Source organism: Gadus macrocephalus, chromosome 13 (genome assembly GCF_031168955.1).
Source record: "Gadus macrocephalus chromosome 13, ASM3116895v1".
Taxonomy (NCBI): domain Eukaryota; kingdom Metazoa; phylum Chordata; class Actinopteri; order Gadiformes; family Gadidae; genus Gadus; species Gadus macrocephalus.
This window is the reverse complement of record NC_082394.1, coordinates 16,701,397-16,720,686: the sequence shown is the minus strand read 5'-3', so window position 1 is coordinate 16,720,686 and position 19,290 is coordinate 16,701,397. Positions and strand designations below refer to the sequence as shown.

The 19,290-nt window shown below is 44.0% G+C and overlaps 3 protein-coding genes across 3 annotated transcripts in view; 2 read left to right on the top strand and 1 right to left on the bottom strand.

Annotated features, from left to right (window-relative positions):
* Nucleotides 1-18: 18 nt before the first annotated feature.
* On the top strand, nt 19-11,533 carry LOC132470911 (serine/threonine-protein phosphatase 6 regulatory ankyrin repeat subunit C-like). The gene is made up of 28 exons (XM_060069840.1): nt 19-381; nt 1,016-1,099; nt 1,217-1,295; nt 1,452-1,522; nt 1,632-1,832; nt 2,016-2,103; nt 2,282-2,424; nt 2,585-2,797; nt 3,355-3,433; nt 3,570-3,684; nt 4,715-4,797; nt 4,888-5,005; nt 5,349-5,417; nt 5,532-5,672; nt 5,767-5,826; nt 6,011-6,122; nt 6,244-6,315; nt 6,680-6,881; nt 7,086-7,173; nt 7,288-7,405; nt 7,793-8,012; nt 8,311-8,398; nt 8,570-8,653; nt 8,758-8,903; nt 9,103-9,185; nt 9,646-9,728; nt 9,889-9,980; nt 10,069-11,533. The coding sequence occupies exons 1-28, from the start codon at nt 355-357 to the stop codon at nt 10,293-10,295; spliced, it is 3,186 nt and encodes a 1,061-aa protein (XP_059925823.1). The 5' UTR covers nt 19-354; the 3' UTR covers nt 10,296-11,533.
* Nucleotides 11,534-11,700: 167 nt separating this feature from the next.
* Nucleotides 11,701-19,290, bottom strand: part of lmcd1 (LIM and cysteine-rich domains 1) — a 14,469-nt gene continuing 6,879 nt past the window's right edge. Inside the window, exon 7 of the mRNA XM_060069847.1 lies at nt 11,701-19,290. This exon is cut by the window's right edge and continues 519 nt beyond it. The gene's annotated coding sequence lies outside the window, so the exon portion shown is untranslated.
* npepl1 (aminopeptidase like 1) lies at nt 11,711-17,448 on the top strand. The gene is made up of 12 exons (XM_060069846.1): nt 11,711-11,866; nt 13,199-13,384; nt 13,656-13,826; nt 13,932-14,021; nt 14,350-14,431; nt 14,589-14,731; nt 15,046-15,123; nt 15,289-15,389; nt 15,684-15,807; nt 15,966-16,142; nt 16,774-16,884; nt 17,035-17,448. Exons 1-12 carry the CDS (start codon nt 11,711-11,713, stop codon nt 17,191-17,193), a joined length of 1,578 nt encoding a protein of 525 aa, XP_059925829.1. The 3' UTR covers nt 17,194-17,448.

Here is a 19,290-nt window from a genome sequence, read left to right as displayed (position 1 = left end):
AATGAACAAGCTGGCACAGCCAATCAAACTTCATAATAAGATTTCAATGGCTATGAAATATTATTCCCCACAAGTTTTTAATAGTTTACTTTACAGTGCTTTGGTGTTATACATTCAAGTAACATATATAACGGTGTTGTATTGAACGCAGAAACGAAAAGGTTTCTTGACAGGGATAGGGGACACGTTGTACAGGACCTTTGTGGCTGTATCTGATTCTTTCATCGCGATATCTTGCAGTCAGGGTTGCTAACTTAGCTAACTTAAGTAACTTAGCTTATGTGTAAAATGCAATGTAGCTAGCCTCACGTGACACCCAATCATCTACTGAAGGAGCATCTTGGGGACATTAAAATGGGATTACTGAATATCGTTGACCAGGTAATGTTGTTGCATGTCAAATGGATCCAGGCAAGAACAAGCTAGACACCTTACGAAGTGACACAGGCTTATTGATTGGATTGCTAATGTTAGCCTAAAACCTTATACAATTTGTTTCACTGTCTTTGAAGAAAATAAACATGAATCGGTTTGTTTGCACGGGGACTTTGTTCTACAATGCGTTTACGTTCATTTATTTTAACATAGCCACACTCCTGATTACATTGTTCAACATACACTCGGTTAGAAGTCTCGGATACTATCCACCGAGAAATGTCAGGCAAACTCTTCGAGTTTAAGCTGAATCAGATGAATCCTGACGCATAATGTTGTTTTTGGAAAACAGTTTACGTATATGTGCGTTGATCAAGCAGTGAAGTTTGGATTTAAATAGAATGCGCGAAGATGTCAAAGATTATAGCGAAGCCTATCGGTTCACCGTTACATTGCATTTTCTCTATGTGTTGTGATTTCATTTCATGTTTGGACCCAAATTGAAAAATTTCAGTCACTGGAGAATTTATTTGTAATTCAATGTTAGATTTAGATTTCATAATCTGCCATTGTATGCCAGTATAATAAAATACTAAAATAAACTAACTCGAAACGTCATCCATGCTATGATCTTTTTCAGTCTCCGTTGGTCCAGGCCATATTCAGCCGTAATGCTGAGGAAGTGAAGTTTCTGTTGCTCCACCAGGAAGATGTCAACTCCCTGGTAATTTTATATTCGCCAAACTAATCATTATTCTTCAAGACTAAGTTGTTACTGGATATTTTAGTATTTCATAGCCCATACTAAACCATACTGAATAGCTTCTTCTTATGCTTTCAGGACCAAGACCATCGTAGCCCGCTACATGCTGCTGCTTATCTAGGAGATATCCAAATTATGGACTTGCTCATCAGTTCAGGTAATAAATACCCCTATGCATAAATACATTTCAATATATTTAGAGAAATTATTCATGTCTTAGTGTTCTTTTCTTTAGAGTACATCAGGACAAATAACTTTTTCATTTCCATAAAGAGAAGTCCTAATAGATTTGATTTTACGCACTTCATCAAAGGTGGAGATGTAAATGCCAAGGACCAGAGTTGGCTGACGCCTCTACATCGAGCAGCTGCCTCCAGGAACAAGGTGCTTAGTGTATACTATATCCGATATATCCTTCTGGAAGTATGTATACATAGGTACATCACTTTCTCAGTTTGTTGACTTTTTCCCATATTTGGTACGGCAATTTCAGAAGGCTGTTTGCTTGCTCCTGAATCATGGAGCAGATGCAGACACAAAAGACAAATCCTGGCTCACACCTTTACACGTGTCAGCGGCTAACTGGGCTACAGGCTGCGCAGACGCTCTCATACCACACCTTACCAGCCTGGATACTGCTGACAAGTCAGGGAGAACAGCCCTGCTTCATGCAGCCTACAGTGGGCAGGACGAGGTTAGCTTCACTCGTTGGACTATGGTGTATGTCATGTCATCAGCTTGCAAAAAGTTCAGTGACATCAGTGCCGAACGGCTCATTCAAATATCTATTTATTCAACATTTAATTAAATGGAGATGTCTGAAATAATTTGACTTGCATCTGTGTTATTTATGTACCAACTCTCTTGTGCTCTTCAGATGGTGGATCTGCTTCTCAAAAGAGGAGCTAGCGTTGGTGTCGGTGACGAGAAGGAACGGCAGCCAATACATTGGGCTGCAAACCTTGGTGAGTGTCGCTATATGTGTACGCTGCTCCTTTGCTAGCTGCTTCATATTCAATGTACATTCATGCTGTGCTTTGCGTATGAGCCATGCAGAGTTTTACAGCAGCTGGCAGCCCCGTGCCATGCAGGTGTTTGTTTATTTCCATTATAGATTAAAACCAAGCCAATGCTTTTTTCCAGGACACTTGGAGATAGTGAAGCTGTTGGTAGGTCGTGGTGCTGACGTGATGTGCAAGGACACACAGGGCTACACCCCTCTGCATGCTGCCGCTGGAGGGGGGCAGCTGGACGTGGTGAAGTACCTGCTAACACTCAACGTCGAGGTAAAATGGCCACTGCTTCCATGCTTTTAAATAACTGGTTTAAAAGGGCAGCAGTTAAGATTAGAGAGTTGTTAAGAGAGAGGGCAGAAAATTGTGTAAGAGTGCAGGATTCTGAAACTAATCAACCCCAAAATCTCTCTGCCCTCCCATTGCGCCTAAGATTGATGAGGGCAACGTGTTCGGGAACTCGGCCCTTCACATGGCGTGCCACACAGGACAGGAGGCCGTCGCCATTGAGCTCATGAACTGCGGTGCCAACGTCAACCAGACCAATCACCATGGTTACACACCACTGCATCTGGCAGCCATCTCCACCAGTGGGACACTTTGTCTGGAACTACTGGTCAATAATGCCGCAGACGTCAACATACAGGTTAGAATGTGTTTTAAATTGAGAGATCTATAGCTTTATCTCCTTAGAGGAGACATATTAAACCACCAGGTGTGATTGTGATTAGCCTTACAAGCCGTTTCGAAAATCTGCCCCATATGGCATCACTAGAGGCTAATAAACAACTTCTAGCCAATTTCATGCCACAATCACAAAGACGAACAGGAACGCTATGAATGCTCCAAGACCGGAAGTGACGTCAAACCTGCAACTCGGAAGGCTGGCGGCCGAGGATTCAGGAACACACCATAAGGCTTATCACACTCACACTCACAACTGGTGGTATAATATGTCTCCTTTAAATATTTGAATCGCGGCATTTCCCAACCAGGTTTAAATATACCGTAGAGAAACACAATTTGAAATCTTCATTTTTAAAGTTGTATGCAACTCTGAAACTATGCTAATGATTAAAAAATGTCTTAGCTGTGGCCGAGGGTAAAAATAGGCTCCCTTGAGTCTTTGCTGCTGCAACACTCAAACAAAAAGGCTAGGAACCACTGCTCTATTGTATAGTGACCCCCACTGTTCCTTAACAGAGCAAGGAAGGGAAGAGCCCTCTGCATATGGCTGCTATCCATGGACGCTTCACTCGCTCCCAGATCCTTATCCAAAATGGTAAAACACATTCCAGCACTATAGACCATCTCCAGTAACAATCATTTATAATATATGTGCTAACAGATCCCTGTTAGCACATAGGGAACCATTGAAACAGATACTCAGCCAATTGCTCTGTCTATGTTTTGCACAGGTGCAGAGATTGACTGCACGGATATGCATGGAAATACTCCCCTTCATGTGGCTGCTAGGTTTGGGCACGAGTTGTTGATCGTCACCTTGATATCCAATGGTGCTGACGTAGCCAAGTAAGAGTCAGACAGCCTGACAGTCTTAAAGTGTTAACTCATAGTGTCAACTAGGGCTGGGTATCGCCAGGTACCTCATAATTCAATTCGATTCTTTAGGTCTTGATTCGATTCGATATTGATCCAATTGCTTCAATTTCGATTCAATAATACGTGCAGATGACAAAAATACCTACATATTATTTAGAATTAACCATTTTAAAATGAATTAACCATTTCATTGTTCTTTAACTAGCAAAAAGGGAATACACCATTGTCTAGTATTGTTCCTAAGCTAAACTTGCAGCATAAAAGTAATAATCATAACATGGAAAAATGTAAAAGGGCATGTACATTTAGGCATACTCGCTTCTAGATTACAATGTATGCTTATTTTTTATTATTTTTTTGGAAATAATCGATTAAAAAAAAAAAAATCTGAATCGAGAACAAATAAATTGCAGTGCATTGATGAATCGATATTTTTACCCAGCCCTAGAGTCAACATGACAGTGATCAACATGACAGATCAAAATGACGTACAAATATATTTTTTTAAATATTTTTAGTTTAGTGGCATCTAATGCAACGGACTTGGCAGAAATATAACATAAGCATAAGTATGATTTTAATAAGTGTATAATCCAATGAAATTAAGAATTGTTATCTACACCGGGAGCTGGTCCTCTTCCACGTAGTGTGCCTTGTTGCACTGCCATGGTTCTACTGTAGCCCAGAATAGACACACGGCTCAAGAGAGGACGAGATTCAAATTATTTACCCTGACCACAATTTTACTCGTAAGCTATGGCCTATAGTTTACAGACTAAATAACTAAATGCAAATTATAAATCTGTCAAGGAACCTCATCCATTGGCCGTTGTCTCCTCGATGCAGAATGACCTCATTTTGAATGACCTAATGGCACCTTAGAGGCCCAAGTAGTTTGTCTTCCGCCGTAGGAATGGGAGAGGTGAGGGGGGTATTCAGTAGGTTACAACCTGACAGCTGTGTGACATGAGGTAAATTGACAGAGCTGTATCCTCTCCAGACAAGGGATCGATGGGATGCTCCCTCTGCATCTGGCCGCACTCTACGGCTTTCCCGACTGTTGTCACAAGCTATTAACCTCAGGTGGGCATACGTTTGTAACACACAGTGGGTTCCATTACTTGTTTACCCTATGTTTGAGTTTAAAATGTACGGTTGTTGATATTTCTTCAGGTCAGTTGTACAAAATGACGCCGTCTCCGACAAACGAGCCTACGGCCCCCGCTGGTTTTGACATCAACACCCCGGACAGCCACGGAAGGACGTGCTTGCACGCCGCTGCCTCCGGAGGGTAGGTCTCTATACCGGAGCCCGCCCAGTCGTTCTTAAAACTTGGGTGAACATGCATTATACCTCAACAAAAACACCCGGTTAGGTTTTTGTTGCATGTTATATCCAGTCAAGTTAGATGCTGCCGGTATTGTATATCAGGCTTGAATGGCAGCAGCATCTAGGAAGCTCTGTAATATACCAAACCTGAAGAACTGACTTCTTGAAATTCTTTTGTTATCTTTCAAACGGGTAGAATGCATTTGTTGATTGTTATTCATTTAGATTCAAACCATGCGTTTTTAAAATGAAATGGCTATTGAATAAACTAAGGTGTTTATTTAGGTTGTTGTGGTTTTTTGCAGAAATGTGGATTGTCTAAACCTGCTATTGCACAGTGGTGCCAACCAGAGCATCAAGGACAAATTGGGAAGGTATTAACCTGATAAAACAGTATTCTGAGTTGACTATTACAGCAGAAAATGTACTTTTCTTGCATTGATTATTATTATGTATTCACGGCGCCTTTCCTGGTGTCTTCCTCCCAGATCTCCATTGCACTACGCTGCAGCCAATGGGAGCAGCCAGTGCACGATGGGCCAGGTCAGAGGTGGGGCCGAGGTGAACGAGGTGGATCTGATGGGCTGCACCCCCTTACACTACGCCGCTGCTTCCCACACCTTCAGCAGGTGGGAGAGGAAGCACGTTCTACAAGCTTACTGAGAAGGCTTCACTTGCATATGATTAAGGATAACAGATTATTGTTCTTCTTCTTGTGAACAGAGAGGACAGACAGGATTCCGGTTATTATGACCACGAGGAAAGGGCAAAGGAAGCCTATTTGTAAGTTTCTAGCGCTCTAATCGGATCATTCGGGTTTGTAAAGACGGATGCATTTGCATTTTGTAAGTTATTGCTCACTCTTCTATGTAACTCAGAAATACCCATGAAACATGTTTTACTAACTTGTATGTGTTGTGTCTACAAGCTAAACCTGTTTTAAATGTGTGTGTGTTTGTGTGATTAGATGTCTAGAGTATTTGCTTGACAACGGGGCGAACCCTGCCCTGAAGAATGGCAAGGGATACAGCGCCATGCACTTTGCCGCAGCTTACGGCAACAGACAGCACCTGGAGCTGGTGAGCATGGGCTCTCGTTAGATCCCAACAGAAGGCTCAATTTTACTGATTAAATCCTTCCTGTGTTTGTTACACTTTTGTTAAATCCAGCTTTCATTCTCCCCCCCCCCCCCCCTCCCAGCTCTTGGAGATGTCCTTTAACTGCCTCGGGGAGGGAGAGAGTAACCTTCCCGTCAGCCCTTTGCACTTAGCGGTGAGTGCACTCATCCGTCCTCCGCAGTACATATAACCCAGGCTAAATCGGTTTGGTTTTATAAACAAATAAGGCTTAGCCGGAACAAGGCAAATAACCAAATCCTGGGGATCAGATAGTGTAGTCGTGATTGTTTTGACTTCCGCCAAATTATACTGCATTAAATTCTCCGGCATGCCTACCAGTATGTGTCCTTGACCCCTTAACCCCCTACCTGCCCCACCTGCTGACGATTATTAACTCACTGCAAGTTGCTTTGGATGAAAAAGCGTGCTAAAGGCCATTTAACAGTCTCTTACTATTATGCATTTGCTTCCTTTTAAATATTCCTGTAAACATTGGAGCTGTTTTTTTCCCACGGCAGGCGTACAACGGTCACTGCGAGGCGCTGCGTGTGCTGACAGAGACGCTGGTGAGTCTGGACGTGCGAGACTCTCAGGGTCGCACCGCTCTGTACCTGGCCGCCCAGAGAGGCTTCGCCCGCTGTGTGGAGATGCTGCTCAAACACGGGGCCACCTGCCTCCTCAAGGACTATAGACGCAAGTGGACTCCTCTCCATGCTGCAGGTGTGTGTGTGTATATGTATGTGTGTCTGTGTTTAGATGTGTGATTGAATCAGTGGAAATGTTTTGAACGGTGTACAGGTAGGTCATTTGAGGACTGGATTTGCCCAATGTCCTTTGAGTCACTGTGTAATATAGTGTAATGCTTACATTAGTTTGCTGATTATTCCAAGGACACTCTAAAACGTTTGACGATATCCCATCCAGCTGCTGAAGGCCACATGGACTCTCTGCTCATCCTGGTCAACAGAGAGGAGAGCGCAGATATCTTGGACAGCACCGACATACAGGGACAGTGAGTCCTTTTAAGCATATATTCTTAGCTCATTAAGAACACACTAACTTTCCTTCAGAAACTAAGAAGGGCATGGGGCTGGGAGTAAGTATTGTCTTCTTGTGTGTTGTGAAGGACCGCATTAATGCTGGCGGCCCTGGGCAGTCACACGGACTGCGTCCACATCCTGCTGGAGAAAGGCGCTGCCGCCAATTCAGCAGACAAGAAGGGCTGCACCGCCTTGCACAGGGCTGTGAGTGAATCCCGTCGACCTCGACCAACAACAACTGCGCTTAGCAAGGCTTGATCAGAGGGAAATTAATTCCCTGATTTGACAGTTTGATTTTAAATTGTTTATAACCTCCCTATGTCCTCTATAGTGTTGAGGATGTACCGTTAGGGTGACACGCAGACCACAAGCATGAGATACAAGACCGAGTTTAGAACAGTATATCAAATGTAATGGCAAAAAAAAAAAGAGTGAAACTGCAGGTGCAAAGCAGGCGATCATGCATCACTTGATACTTAAGGCACCAGGGATAGGACCGTTAATAACAGCATGCATATTGAAAACCGAGGTCTCAGCCGGGACCATCAATCCCTCAAATCCTCTGGCATGCCTCTGTGTCCCTCCCGGCAGGCCGTCATGGGCAGTGAGGGCTGTGTGTGCGCGCTGCTGGAGCACGGGGCCGCCGCTCTGAGCAGGGACTCTCAGGGAAGGACCCCGCTGCACCAGGCGGCGTGCTGCGGCCACACCCAGCTCCTGGGCTACCTGATCAAGGCGGCGGTGCAGGCGGACACCCTGGACTGCATGCTGGACTTCAGTGGGTACACGCCCACCCACTGGGCGGCCTACCACGGTGAGACGGAGCAGGGTCGCCCCCCCCCCCCCCCCCCCCCCGTACACAGGGGGCGTACACAGCTTTGACACAGCTTTGACAATCCCTCTGTGTTTTTGCCAGGCAACTTGAGGCGCATTATACACAATAAGCATTGTCATTAAATACAGCAATGAAGAACGTAGGTGACTGAATTACCGTGAGGGAGTTGTAACACGGCTAATGTAAAATCACACAATGCTATTTCTAAGGTACTTTTTAAATAACTATTTGATATATGGTCCTAAAAGTATTTTGAAACATTGCTTCTTTTGTTCAGGTCATGAGGAATGCTTGAGAATTTTACTTGAAAATAAACCACTCGCCATCCAAGAGGGACACTCGTTCACACCTTTGCACTGTGCTCTGTAAGTACCTTTGTTAATTGAACGGCCAATCCCTCTATTTATGGAACGCATGGACATGTTTTAATAATTGTTCTTGATACGATATAAGCTTGTATAAGCAAGGCCAGTAGTAACTATTCCTGTTCCCTGTGCTTTGGTTTATAATGGTCTTAATCTGGTCCTCAATAACAGAGTGAATGGCCAATGTGGTGCAGCCAAGCTGCTGGTGGAGAGTGGCGGGGCTCCGATGGTCAACACCAGGGACCCTAAAGGAAGGTAAGGACGCCGCTCTGTGTGGACCCCTCAACCACCGGTGGAAGCTTTGAAAGTGGGCCTATATCCTCAGCTGGTTGTGTTTGGTGGTGGTTCTCCCTCCATAGGTCCCCGCTGCACGCCGCTGCCTATTCTGAAAAGGTGGACGGCCTCCAGCTGGTCCTGGATCAGGGGGCCGAGGTCAACGCCGTGGACGGCTCCGGGCGGTCCGCTCTGATGGTGGCCGCCGACCGCGGACAGTCCATGGCCGTCGGTAAGACCTCTGCACGCCCTCTGGTGTTGAGCTCAACTAGTCTGCATTGAGGACTGTTTCAGTTCTCCTTCTTTAACGGTTTTGAAAAAATTAACCCATGTGGCATTTCCAAGGGTTCCTCTAGTCTAGATGATGTTATTCAAAATGGAAACATAAGAGGTTACCGTGGTCATGAGAGTTTTTTTTTTCTGCCTTTCAGAGATGTTGCTCCAGCAGGCTAAGCCAGACCTGACCCTTCTGGATGTCAACAATAACACCGCTCTACACCTAGCTTGCAGCAAGGTCCCTCTCACACACCATTACTCACCACTAATTGTTAATATGTCGCGTGTTGCACTTTCACATCCTTGGGCTAAATTCGCTGCTGATTCATAGGCCTCAGCTCTTGTACCAATTGGCCAACAGAAGGCCCTATTGTTGATCTTCTGCGCTCTACCCGTTCACCGGGTAGAGCACGTACCATTAAGGTCTAGTCCATACCGCTGCAATGTCTTCCACTCTCTCTCTCCCGGACATTCCTGTTTTAATCTAAATTAAAAAGGATATAACCTTCAAATAAATAATCACTCATTACCCCTTTACTTTAACCAAATTAAATCCCATTCCAGACCTAATTCATACAGTAGTCTATTTGTACACTAAACAGTCTACCCGACCCATGCTCACTGCCGTAACACTTCTTTCACTTACACACTTGCATGGGTTTTTCCTCCCTGACTTTGTGATGTGTTTTATTACCTAGGGCCATGAGATGTGTGCCCTGTTGATCCTGGGGGAGATCAGCGATACTTCCCTCATAAACGCAGCCAACTGTGCTCTACAAATGTAAGTCCTCCACTGCATAAGTCACAATAAAGCTGCAGTGATAAATGTCTATTCAGAGGGCTGCGAATAGTTGGACTGTTTTTCCTTTGTGAGTGGTGCCTTTTTTAATAGATATTTTACCTTTGTCCTCTCTCGTTTGGCGCTGCACCTGCTGATGCAGGCCCCTACACATAGCAGCCAGGAAAGGTCTAGCCACGGTCGTCCAAGTGCTACTCAGCAGAGGTGCCGCTGTAATGGCTGTAGATGCAGAAGGTACGGTCCGAAACAGCATCACTCTCTTCCCGTTCTACATGATGTGACTCGACGTGTTTCACAGTGTCAGTCGTTGTTGTTTCCGCAGGGTGCACACCAGCCCTGTCTTGTGCCCCAAACAAGAAGGTGGCAGACTGTCTGGCCTTGATCCTCTCCATGATGAAGCCTTCCCCTCCGAAAGAGGCCTCCCACTTCAACGCTAACCTCAAGCACTGTGGAATCTCCATGTTCTGCGGGGATACCGGCAATCTCAATCACGCCTATACTGAGAAGTGCTGCAGCAGCGTTGGCCTGCAGCACTGCCTTACTGAGTGAAGCCCCCCCCCCCATGATCCCCGTCAGTACGCAGAGGCTGGGTCCCTCTAAAGTCAGCCGCTCCCACTCCTCTTCATCAATTAGAAGGATCAAATGTAATTATAATATATGTATGTGTGTGTGCAGGGGCATTTATATATCTGCACACATCTTGTTTAAAAAGAAAATCAACTTGTGGTCAACAAGTGAAATTATGCAATTACACATATTTTTATTATGGTACTGTATTACTTACAAAAGCATAACCTTACATTTTTTCCAATACGATCTTTGGATGTTACATTTCAATTTTCTGAGATGAGATGTGAAGGAATCTTGAAATACTATATGTAGCAATATTCTGAAAGTATTTTTCTAACTTATTTAGTTACAATTATAGCTCACAATCTCTATATCAAGTCGATTTAATAATGAGTGTGAATTATAAGAGCACACCTAAACCGGTTTCTCAATAGCTTGCAAAATGTTGATTGCCTTACTTAAAATGAATATTGATGTAAGCACAGTCGCACACGAAGACACACACGTATGACATAACTAATTTCAATAGTTTTGAGGTAATATAATGGATACAATGATAAGGAAAGATGTTTGAGAGATTCTAAAGCAACCTTTTTAGGGGGGATATTTTAAATTGGCCTGTAGTTGATTTTTGTATTTTAATGCAAAATGTTCTACAAATCTGATCAAAAATCTACCATCATGTTGGGTTTGGATAAAAATGTGGCTTTCTAATTCAAAGCTGTAATGGTATGTCACTCTGACAACTAGACAATGTCATTGAGTTTTACTATACTGAGGCAAACACTACCGTCTGAAATGTCTTCAGAATCAATTATTCCAGTTTCTAAAAACACAAAAGCCAGTCCCTTTTGTATAATTGTTTAACATTTGCATACACGTTCTATTTGTACTTGCATAGTAAGCCATTGAAGGTGCAGGTATTTAAAAGCAAGGGTTCTGCAATAGCTATTATAAAACACTATATTCACACTAAATGTTCTGACTTAAGTGCTTCTAAATGTCTTTCCAGCTGGGGAACATTGAATACTTGAACCATGTCATAAGTGTATTTATTAATTATATTTCTGCTAAAAATGTAATTACATTTGTTGAGTCATCTATTTAGAGTGCAGGCTTGACTAGGAATTGCATTGATTGGCTTGGCTCAACGTCAAGTATACCAGACAGATCTTCATAGGAATTTGTACAAAATAAATTCCTGAATAAAAAAAGAAGTAACAGTGTCCCTTCCGTGTTTTACGTGTAGTTGACGGAGGCGAGAGATTTGACGAATGGTACGTCATTAATAATTTGCTGATCCTCAACTCAAGCCCAGTTTTACTTCCGTTCCGTATGGTCTGGAGGACGGCTGCTATCACCACAGCTAACTGCTGCAGCTCGCTTTGCAAGTCATGAAGATGGCGAACGTGCTGCTGGAGTTCAAGGCTGCTGCCGGAGACTCAGAGCCCCAAAGCCGCCCCGTTTTAGTTATCGGACAACAAAACAATCTGCAGCAAGTTAACTGGAGCCAGATCAAGGGAAAGCTTCAACCAGCCGTTAGCAAAGAGGTAACTACTTATGATTTATCAACTCTGCTTGTGGCTAATCTTAGCTAATGCACAACTAGCACTAGTAATGCATGAAAAACAGTCTAAATCGAAATAGGAGCTATTCCCTCTGATTAAATGAATGCCGATGTCGATGATATTCGAGGCATAATATTTTAGTACAACATGTCCTCGTTAATCAAGGTACTAATTGGCGAATACAGATTTAAAAGCGCAGTAACGTTAGACCTTGATAGTTCTAACTTTAAGCCACATTTAGTTCAAAATACTTCCGAAATTAAATAAATAACCGTTTGAAGAAAAGATTATGAATGATTTTTGCCATGCGTCGATTAGATGCAGCTTGTAAATGATAAAAACCTTAGCGGCCACTTCAATTAAACAATGAATAATCTCAGATAATTCAACCACCACGTGCAAGGTCAAAAGGTGCAGCCCAATGATCAATTTAAAGTCATTAAGCCTAGTCAATAAGAAGGTTCGCATTGCTTCCCATCTCAATGACCAAAAGCGAAAATAAGCACCTCTGCAACTGTTTACATGTATTTCCTGGTGTTGTGGGTCTCAACGCCAAATCGATGTATCCACTTGAAACGGACTGATCCATTTCCTTTAAATCAGCAAGATGTGCATGCTTTGGACCAAGGGAATGTCAATGTAAAAGCGCACTATGGGTTAAAAAAATGTTTAACGCATCTTAATGACCTTAAGCAATACAATGTATGAAGACTCTGGCATTACTAGTCAATTATTTAAACTAGGTTGGTGAGGCCAATGTTCACAGCTCAACTGGTCAATGTCAAGCTTTTTTTGACGTGTCGGCGTTTTTTAAATAGATAGCAGTTGTGCAACCTAAATTGCACAAGGCGGTGTATCAAGCGACTTGAGAAGAGATTAATTGACAAGATTTGTGAGGTTGAATCACAGTTAACTGTGCGGCTCAAGTAATCTAATTGATTTATTGCTGACGGATTAATCGGTTCTACTCTGCTTAATGTACGTGGTCTATAAAACACTAGACTGGCATTAGATAAAAGGCAGTCCTGCTATTCCACACAATTTAAGTTAAGGTTACAGATTTCCTATTTGTGTCTTAAGTCAAGCACAGCTTACTTGTGTTTCATTTGAATGTATTGTAACACAAGGTAAACGATTTACAATAAAGCGCCAAAAGAGCATTTCATATTGGGAAGCACTTCCATGAATGTAAACACATTTACCAATTATATTCTCTTGCTTCCGGAGTAGAAGCTTTTCTAATGGGCTTAGCTAGACATAGGCCACAGACGCACTCTTACAAGCACAAGGACTCACACCTTTCCCCACCTGCAGGTTTGGCTGGCGGCTCTCGCTGCGTTGAGCCCCAACCCCACGGACAGCTGCCCCCTGTACCTGAACCATGCCACGGTGGCAGCCCTGCCCGCCAGGGTCAGCCGGCACAACAGCCCCTCCTCTGCCCACTTTGTCTCCCGCCTCGTACGGTCCTGTCTGCCCGGGGGCAACAATCGCTGCATCGTGGTTTGTTTACCGACCTTTACCGGCCCAGTGATTATTTTTATTTTAAAGGCGACATATTATACCACCAGTATGACCGTTACTAGCCGTTGTAAAATGGCTAGTAACGGCTAATCACAATCCCACCTGGTTGTATATGTCACCGTCTTAATGGACAGAAATCGTGCACTGTGTGCCTTTCCTAAGAAGGGAGTGCTGCGACCGGGTTCAGTACTGCGCCCAAACAATGGCTCACTCCATCCGGCGGTTGAAGCACTGTGTCCAATGTTCCCAGATGGTGTGCGAGCGCTCGGACGTGTTTGCGTCTTCCTGCGCCATCTCCCGGGCGTTCCCCACCTTCTCCCGCCGCTCTGCGTCCTCGCGCCGGACGGAGAAGAAGAAGGTCACCGTGGAGTTCATCGTGGTGGGCCAGGAGAGCAGCTCCGTGGAGCCGGCAGAGCTTCAGGTACCTCCCCACGCCAGCCCCAGCCCTCCTTCTTTGGGTCTCTCCTCATGAGAGGTCGAAACGCATCGAGTGGGATACCAACCGGGGACTGTTGTTCCTTTTCAGTGTCTTGCCAATGCTGCCGACGGCGTGAGGCTGGCTGCCCGCATCGTGGACACGCCCTGCAACGAGATGAACACTGATCACTTCCTGGATGTACGGAAGTGGTTTCATTTGCTCTTGCTAATGCGTTAGGAATGCATACGTTTCTGGTAAAAGTCAGTAAAGGATTTCTTCCTGGTCCCCGGGATCCAAAGTGCCTCACTGTTTATCTGGTTTGTAACACCAGTGTGGAAGTTATTTTTAGATTTCACCATCTACCTTTTTTTAAGGGACAAACCTTTTAATATGAACCAGAAAATATGAACCATACCTTGATATTGTGGAATATTAAAGGTATATTAAAGGACACTTTTAACTGATGGAAGGGGACGATTAGGTGTACACGATTAATGAAGTGGCTTACATCTGATCTTTCCTGCAGGAGATCAAAGCCGTTGGTGCAGAGCTGTCAATCACACCTGTGATCATTCGTGGAGAGGAACTGAAGCAGAAAGGTTTTGGAGGTACGGTCTTGCCGTTCAATTTCAGTGTCAAATCCCTTTCTCTGAACAACGATATATATTTTGGGTTAAACTAAATGCAGAGTAATGATGTGTTTTATGATGACAAACCCTGGGCCGTATGAGTGCTGAGGGCTTGCTGTGCTCTCTGCCTGGTCAGGTATCTATGGAGTGGGCAAGGCAGCAGAGCATCCCCCTGCCCTTGCAGTACTGAGCCACACACCGGCTGGGGCCACCCAGACCATTGCATGGGTGGGGAAGGGCATCGTGTACGACACTGGTGGACTCAGCATTAAGGGAAAGGTAGGTTGGAAAAGAAGAATACCAAGAGGGATGATTTAGTTTGAATCATGTGACAGAATGCAAGTTGGATCACGGAAGTAAATTGAACTTGGCTGAACAGTGAAACTAGTAAAAGAAGTGCTATGGAAATGACGCAATCAATGGAACCATTGGGGACCCAACTGGTAATTTGGATGAATTAATGTTCAATTTGTATCCGCCTTGAGGTTGATAAAGTATATTTGTTTCTGTACAAGATGAATACTATTTCCAAGGTCAGTAATGCAAACGATTAAGATATATAATGTCTGTCTGTCTGTCTTTTTATTTGATAGACCACGATGCCAGGGATGAAGAGGGACTGCGGAGGAGCTGCAGCCATCCTGGGAGCTTTCAAAGCCACCGTTAAACAGGTGGGGCAACCATTGGCACATTTACAGGGTTCAGTCCACACTCCAAAGTGTGCTGCTGCTTACGGCTGCCATAGGCATTTTATTGTCCCTGTCGTTGAAAGAAGTCTTATCAAAACCGTGTGCCCTGTCCTATAGCCCTTCTACTTTTTCTTTTTTGCCCTGCAGGGCTTTAAGGACAACCTTCATGCCGTTTTCTGTCTAGCGGAGAATGCGGTCGGACCCACAGCCACGCGGCCCGATGACATTCACACGCTGTACTCTGGGAAGTGAGTGACTCACTTAGTGACTTAGTGGTTCTAGTGGTCCAGTTAACCCCTGCGAAGGCATGGTGGTAGTGACGGCCATATCCTGGCGCTGTCAAAGCACCGGGTCACCGGGGTTTCATAGATTAAACCGGCACTCGCAGGTCTGGCATAGATCTGCTGTGGTTATTTTTTGAGTCTGATTAATTAGCTCAAGAAAGCTATGCCTTTTGCATAAAACTTGCATACAAATAATGCTTTTATTTCTATAATGGCGACAATAATTGGCAATTGTCTCTTTTTTTGTTATTTTTAAAGGACTGTGGAGATCAACAACACGGATGCAGAGGGCAGACTGGTGCTCTCCGATGGAGTGGTGTATGCCAGCAAGGACCTGTCCGCAGACATCATTCTAGACATGGCCACCCTGACGGGGGCACAGGTAGGCCATGGGTTACTACCTTACGCACACGACCAGCTAGTTCCAGACCTGCAGGGACATTGATGCGTCGGTTTGCTTTGGCTTAAAGCCCCTTGTTAAACGAGTAGATGGCACGCCGAGGGGTTCACCGAGTCCTTTTTGTGCCCGTGTGTTTCCAGGGGATCTCCACAGGGAAGCACCACGCGGCCGTGCTGACCAACAGTGAGGCATGGGAGGCGGCGTGTGTGCGGGCGGGCCGCAGCAGCGGAGACCTGGCCCACCCGCTGGTGTACTGCCCCGAGCTGCACTTCAGCGAGTTCACCTCGGCCCTGGCCGACATGAAGAACTCTGTGGCAGTACGTACCCCGCTCAACTTGGTTACTGCTTTGTCGACCTTTAGTCAGGCTTTGAGCATCTGGACAAAAGCAGTGCAGTTTTGTTATTTATTGGAATTGTAACTCTGAACTGCCTCTGAACAACGCGTTGACTGTTTCTGGTTGTAGTGTCAACAAAATGCCACTAGATGGTACACTGTGCTAGATAGTACTAAGTATAACTAAACTCCAATTACACATTATTTACAACTACAAGTGAAGAAGTTGTCCTACTCGAAATCGAATCAAATTGTTTTGAATTCATGTTGCAAATGCCTCTTTTGCGTTCAATTATCTATTTTTGTATTCTGTATAATGAGTGACCTTGGCATAAATTGTATGTGTATGCAGTTTTGTGTTCTATTGAAATTTTGTCTTCTAATGTTTTTGTCATGCAACACCTGAGAGCAGTAAATGAATTACCAGCCAAGTTTATTTTATCTTCTTCATTGTCCTTTTGAACCGTTTCTGTGGTTCAAAGGTGTGCTGTTACAAATCTGTTAAACTCCCCACTAGTCATATGTTGACTAGTTGGGTTAAATATTCTTGGCTGAGAAACGGGGCTAGTAATTATATTTGCCTAGTAATTATGTCCTTTCATGTTTTTTGACAGGACCGGGAGAATGCCCAAAGCTCTTGTGCAGGCCTCTTCATAGCCGCTCACCTGGGCTTCGACTGGCCTGGTGTGTGGGTCCACGTGGACATGGCCTATCCTGTCCATGTTGTAAGTTCCCTCTAGGTCCACGCTCCGTTTCACTCACTAATGTTTAGCATTATGGTTTCAATCTACCAATAGTAAACCACGGATCAAAAGAACTAACTACTTCGGTGATCACCCTTTTGACAGTCTTACTTTGTTTCTCTGAATCTCCAGGGCGAGCGTGCCACAGGGTTTGGCGTTGCTCTGCTCATGGCGCTGTTCGGCCAGGCCTCAGACGACGCCATGTTGAACAAGGTGTCTCCCCTGAGCTTGGACAGCGGGGCGGCGGGGGACGGCGCGGGGCGGGACTGCAAGCGGAGACGACTGGTCTGAAGACCTCTGACTCGCTCTCACTGAACGCTCAGTAGTCAGTCAGTGGGCCTAAATTGGGATCAAATTTGAGGCGTTGTTAGTTCAGTTCAAAACCAGGCTCTAAAAAAAAAAAACATTGAGTAGGTTAAATGTTTTGAGTGGATTAGCTATTGGGGTGACTGTAATGATGAAGACTGTCTGCCTTTGCACTTATTTTGCTGATTATCCTTCTGGCATTAATACTATTGAATCTGAAATAAACACTTTTTACTATCACTGATTATTCTTGCCAACCGTTGTATTCCAATCTGGATAATAAGTAAAAAAAAAGTTATGCAATGAAAATGCAGTGTTTAACATTTATTCATGTTGAAACAAAACTTTCCACTTAATTATGTGTATTGATACTTCATGGTGGTTGATTTTGGGACATCAAGGGTTTAACCCATATATTACTATTAACAACTATTGGTTATTATTGAGTAGAAGCAGAATACTTCAGGGCAGTAAAACAATTATTTGCATGCTACAGTACCAGAAAAGGGAAACATTAAATGTATTTATGTTTACATTGGTTTCTTGAAACATACAATTTTCACACACTCGCACAATTTTCCGATGGTTCATGCAGTGTAGTGCCCTGTAATCTTTCTCTCTTGCTCTCAAACAAAATCTGCATGGCAAGTAGTGTGAAGTTCATCTTCCTCTTGGATGACACAGAGGACCCAAAAATATTTGAGGGCTTAAATGTCTGGTTGGAATGACAGATGAATTAATCCACTCTTTGATTTAGATCTAGGGCTAGATAAAACATTTGGAATTTAGCCAGGCCCAGGCCAAAAGATGCTGGATTTTAAGTCATTAACATAAAGATAACATTTAATACACAAATGGTCAATATCTGCAATTGTTATGAATAAACGCTGTCACAATGGGACTTGATTCCTTCTGGTTGAACATCAGTTGCTTGCCTTGATGTACAGCTGCCAAGAGGGGGCACTGACTACCACTACTGACTGGTTCTACTGGGAGCTGCCCGGTCTAACCGGCTGCTACTGGTTTTACTGGGAGCTGCCTAGTACCCAACACAGCCTGCTAATGGTTATACTGGTAGCTGGCGAGTATAACCACAGTCTGCTATTACCTATGCTGGGAGCTGCACATTACAACTAGTTTTCTACTGGTTATATTGTGCAGTAAAACCAGTCTGTTACAGGTTATACTGGCTTTACTTGGAGGTGCCGAGTACATTCAGTCTGCAACTGGTACAATGAATGGTGACTGATACTGGTTATATTGGGAGCTGCCCAGTATAACCAGTCTGCTGCTGGCTACAGTGGGAGCTGCTCTATACAACCAGAGTTTGTTACTGGTAACTTCTGATGTCTGGGGTAATTCAGATATTTTGTGAAAATATTTTGATCACTGAAATCTTTCAAACATTCCTACAGACTGAGTCAGGTTTTAAAATAAGAGTCAGCCAGCATGTAGGTCAGTCAATAAGCCAGCCAGTCATTTTTCTTTGAAAGGTTTTATATCTGAAGAGAATCAACAGTGAGAATATAAGGGGACACTTATTAATAGCAAGGATGTTCTGACATCACTGGTACCTAATGTTATTTACAAAACAAAACCAAAATATTCCAGTATTGCAGTTTTCCACACAACACTATGCTGATAACGGCTAGAATTAGTACCACATAAAACAACAATTTAACATTAACTCTTAAATGTACTTCCAAAATAATCAGGAGGATAGGAGAGGTACAGATGGGAAAGGAGAACAGTAGAAAGGGAGAGAGTACTTGGACAAAATTACGCTAATACAAACCCTGGCTTTGCCCCAATCGGTCCACTTGTGCCCTATATAGTAAACTATTTAGGGCATGTTGTAGTGTATTGAGTATTGCACTATATCCCTATATAGGGCACTTCCAGGAGAAATATCTGACATTGACACCCAGCCCTTAAAATGGGAAGTGTGGACCTGGCCATATTCCATATTGGAGAGTTGTATCTGCCCGCCCTCTACTCCCAGACTTGAAGCTCACGCGGGGTTGCCAGGTTCAGCCTGCCAAATGAACAAGAACGCATGACGAGCCCAGCGTTTAGGAATAA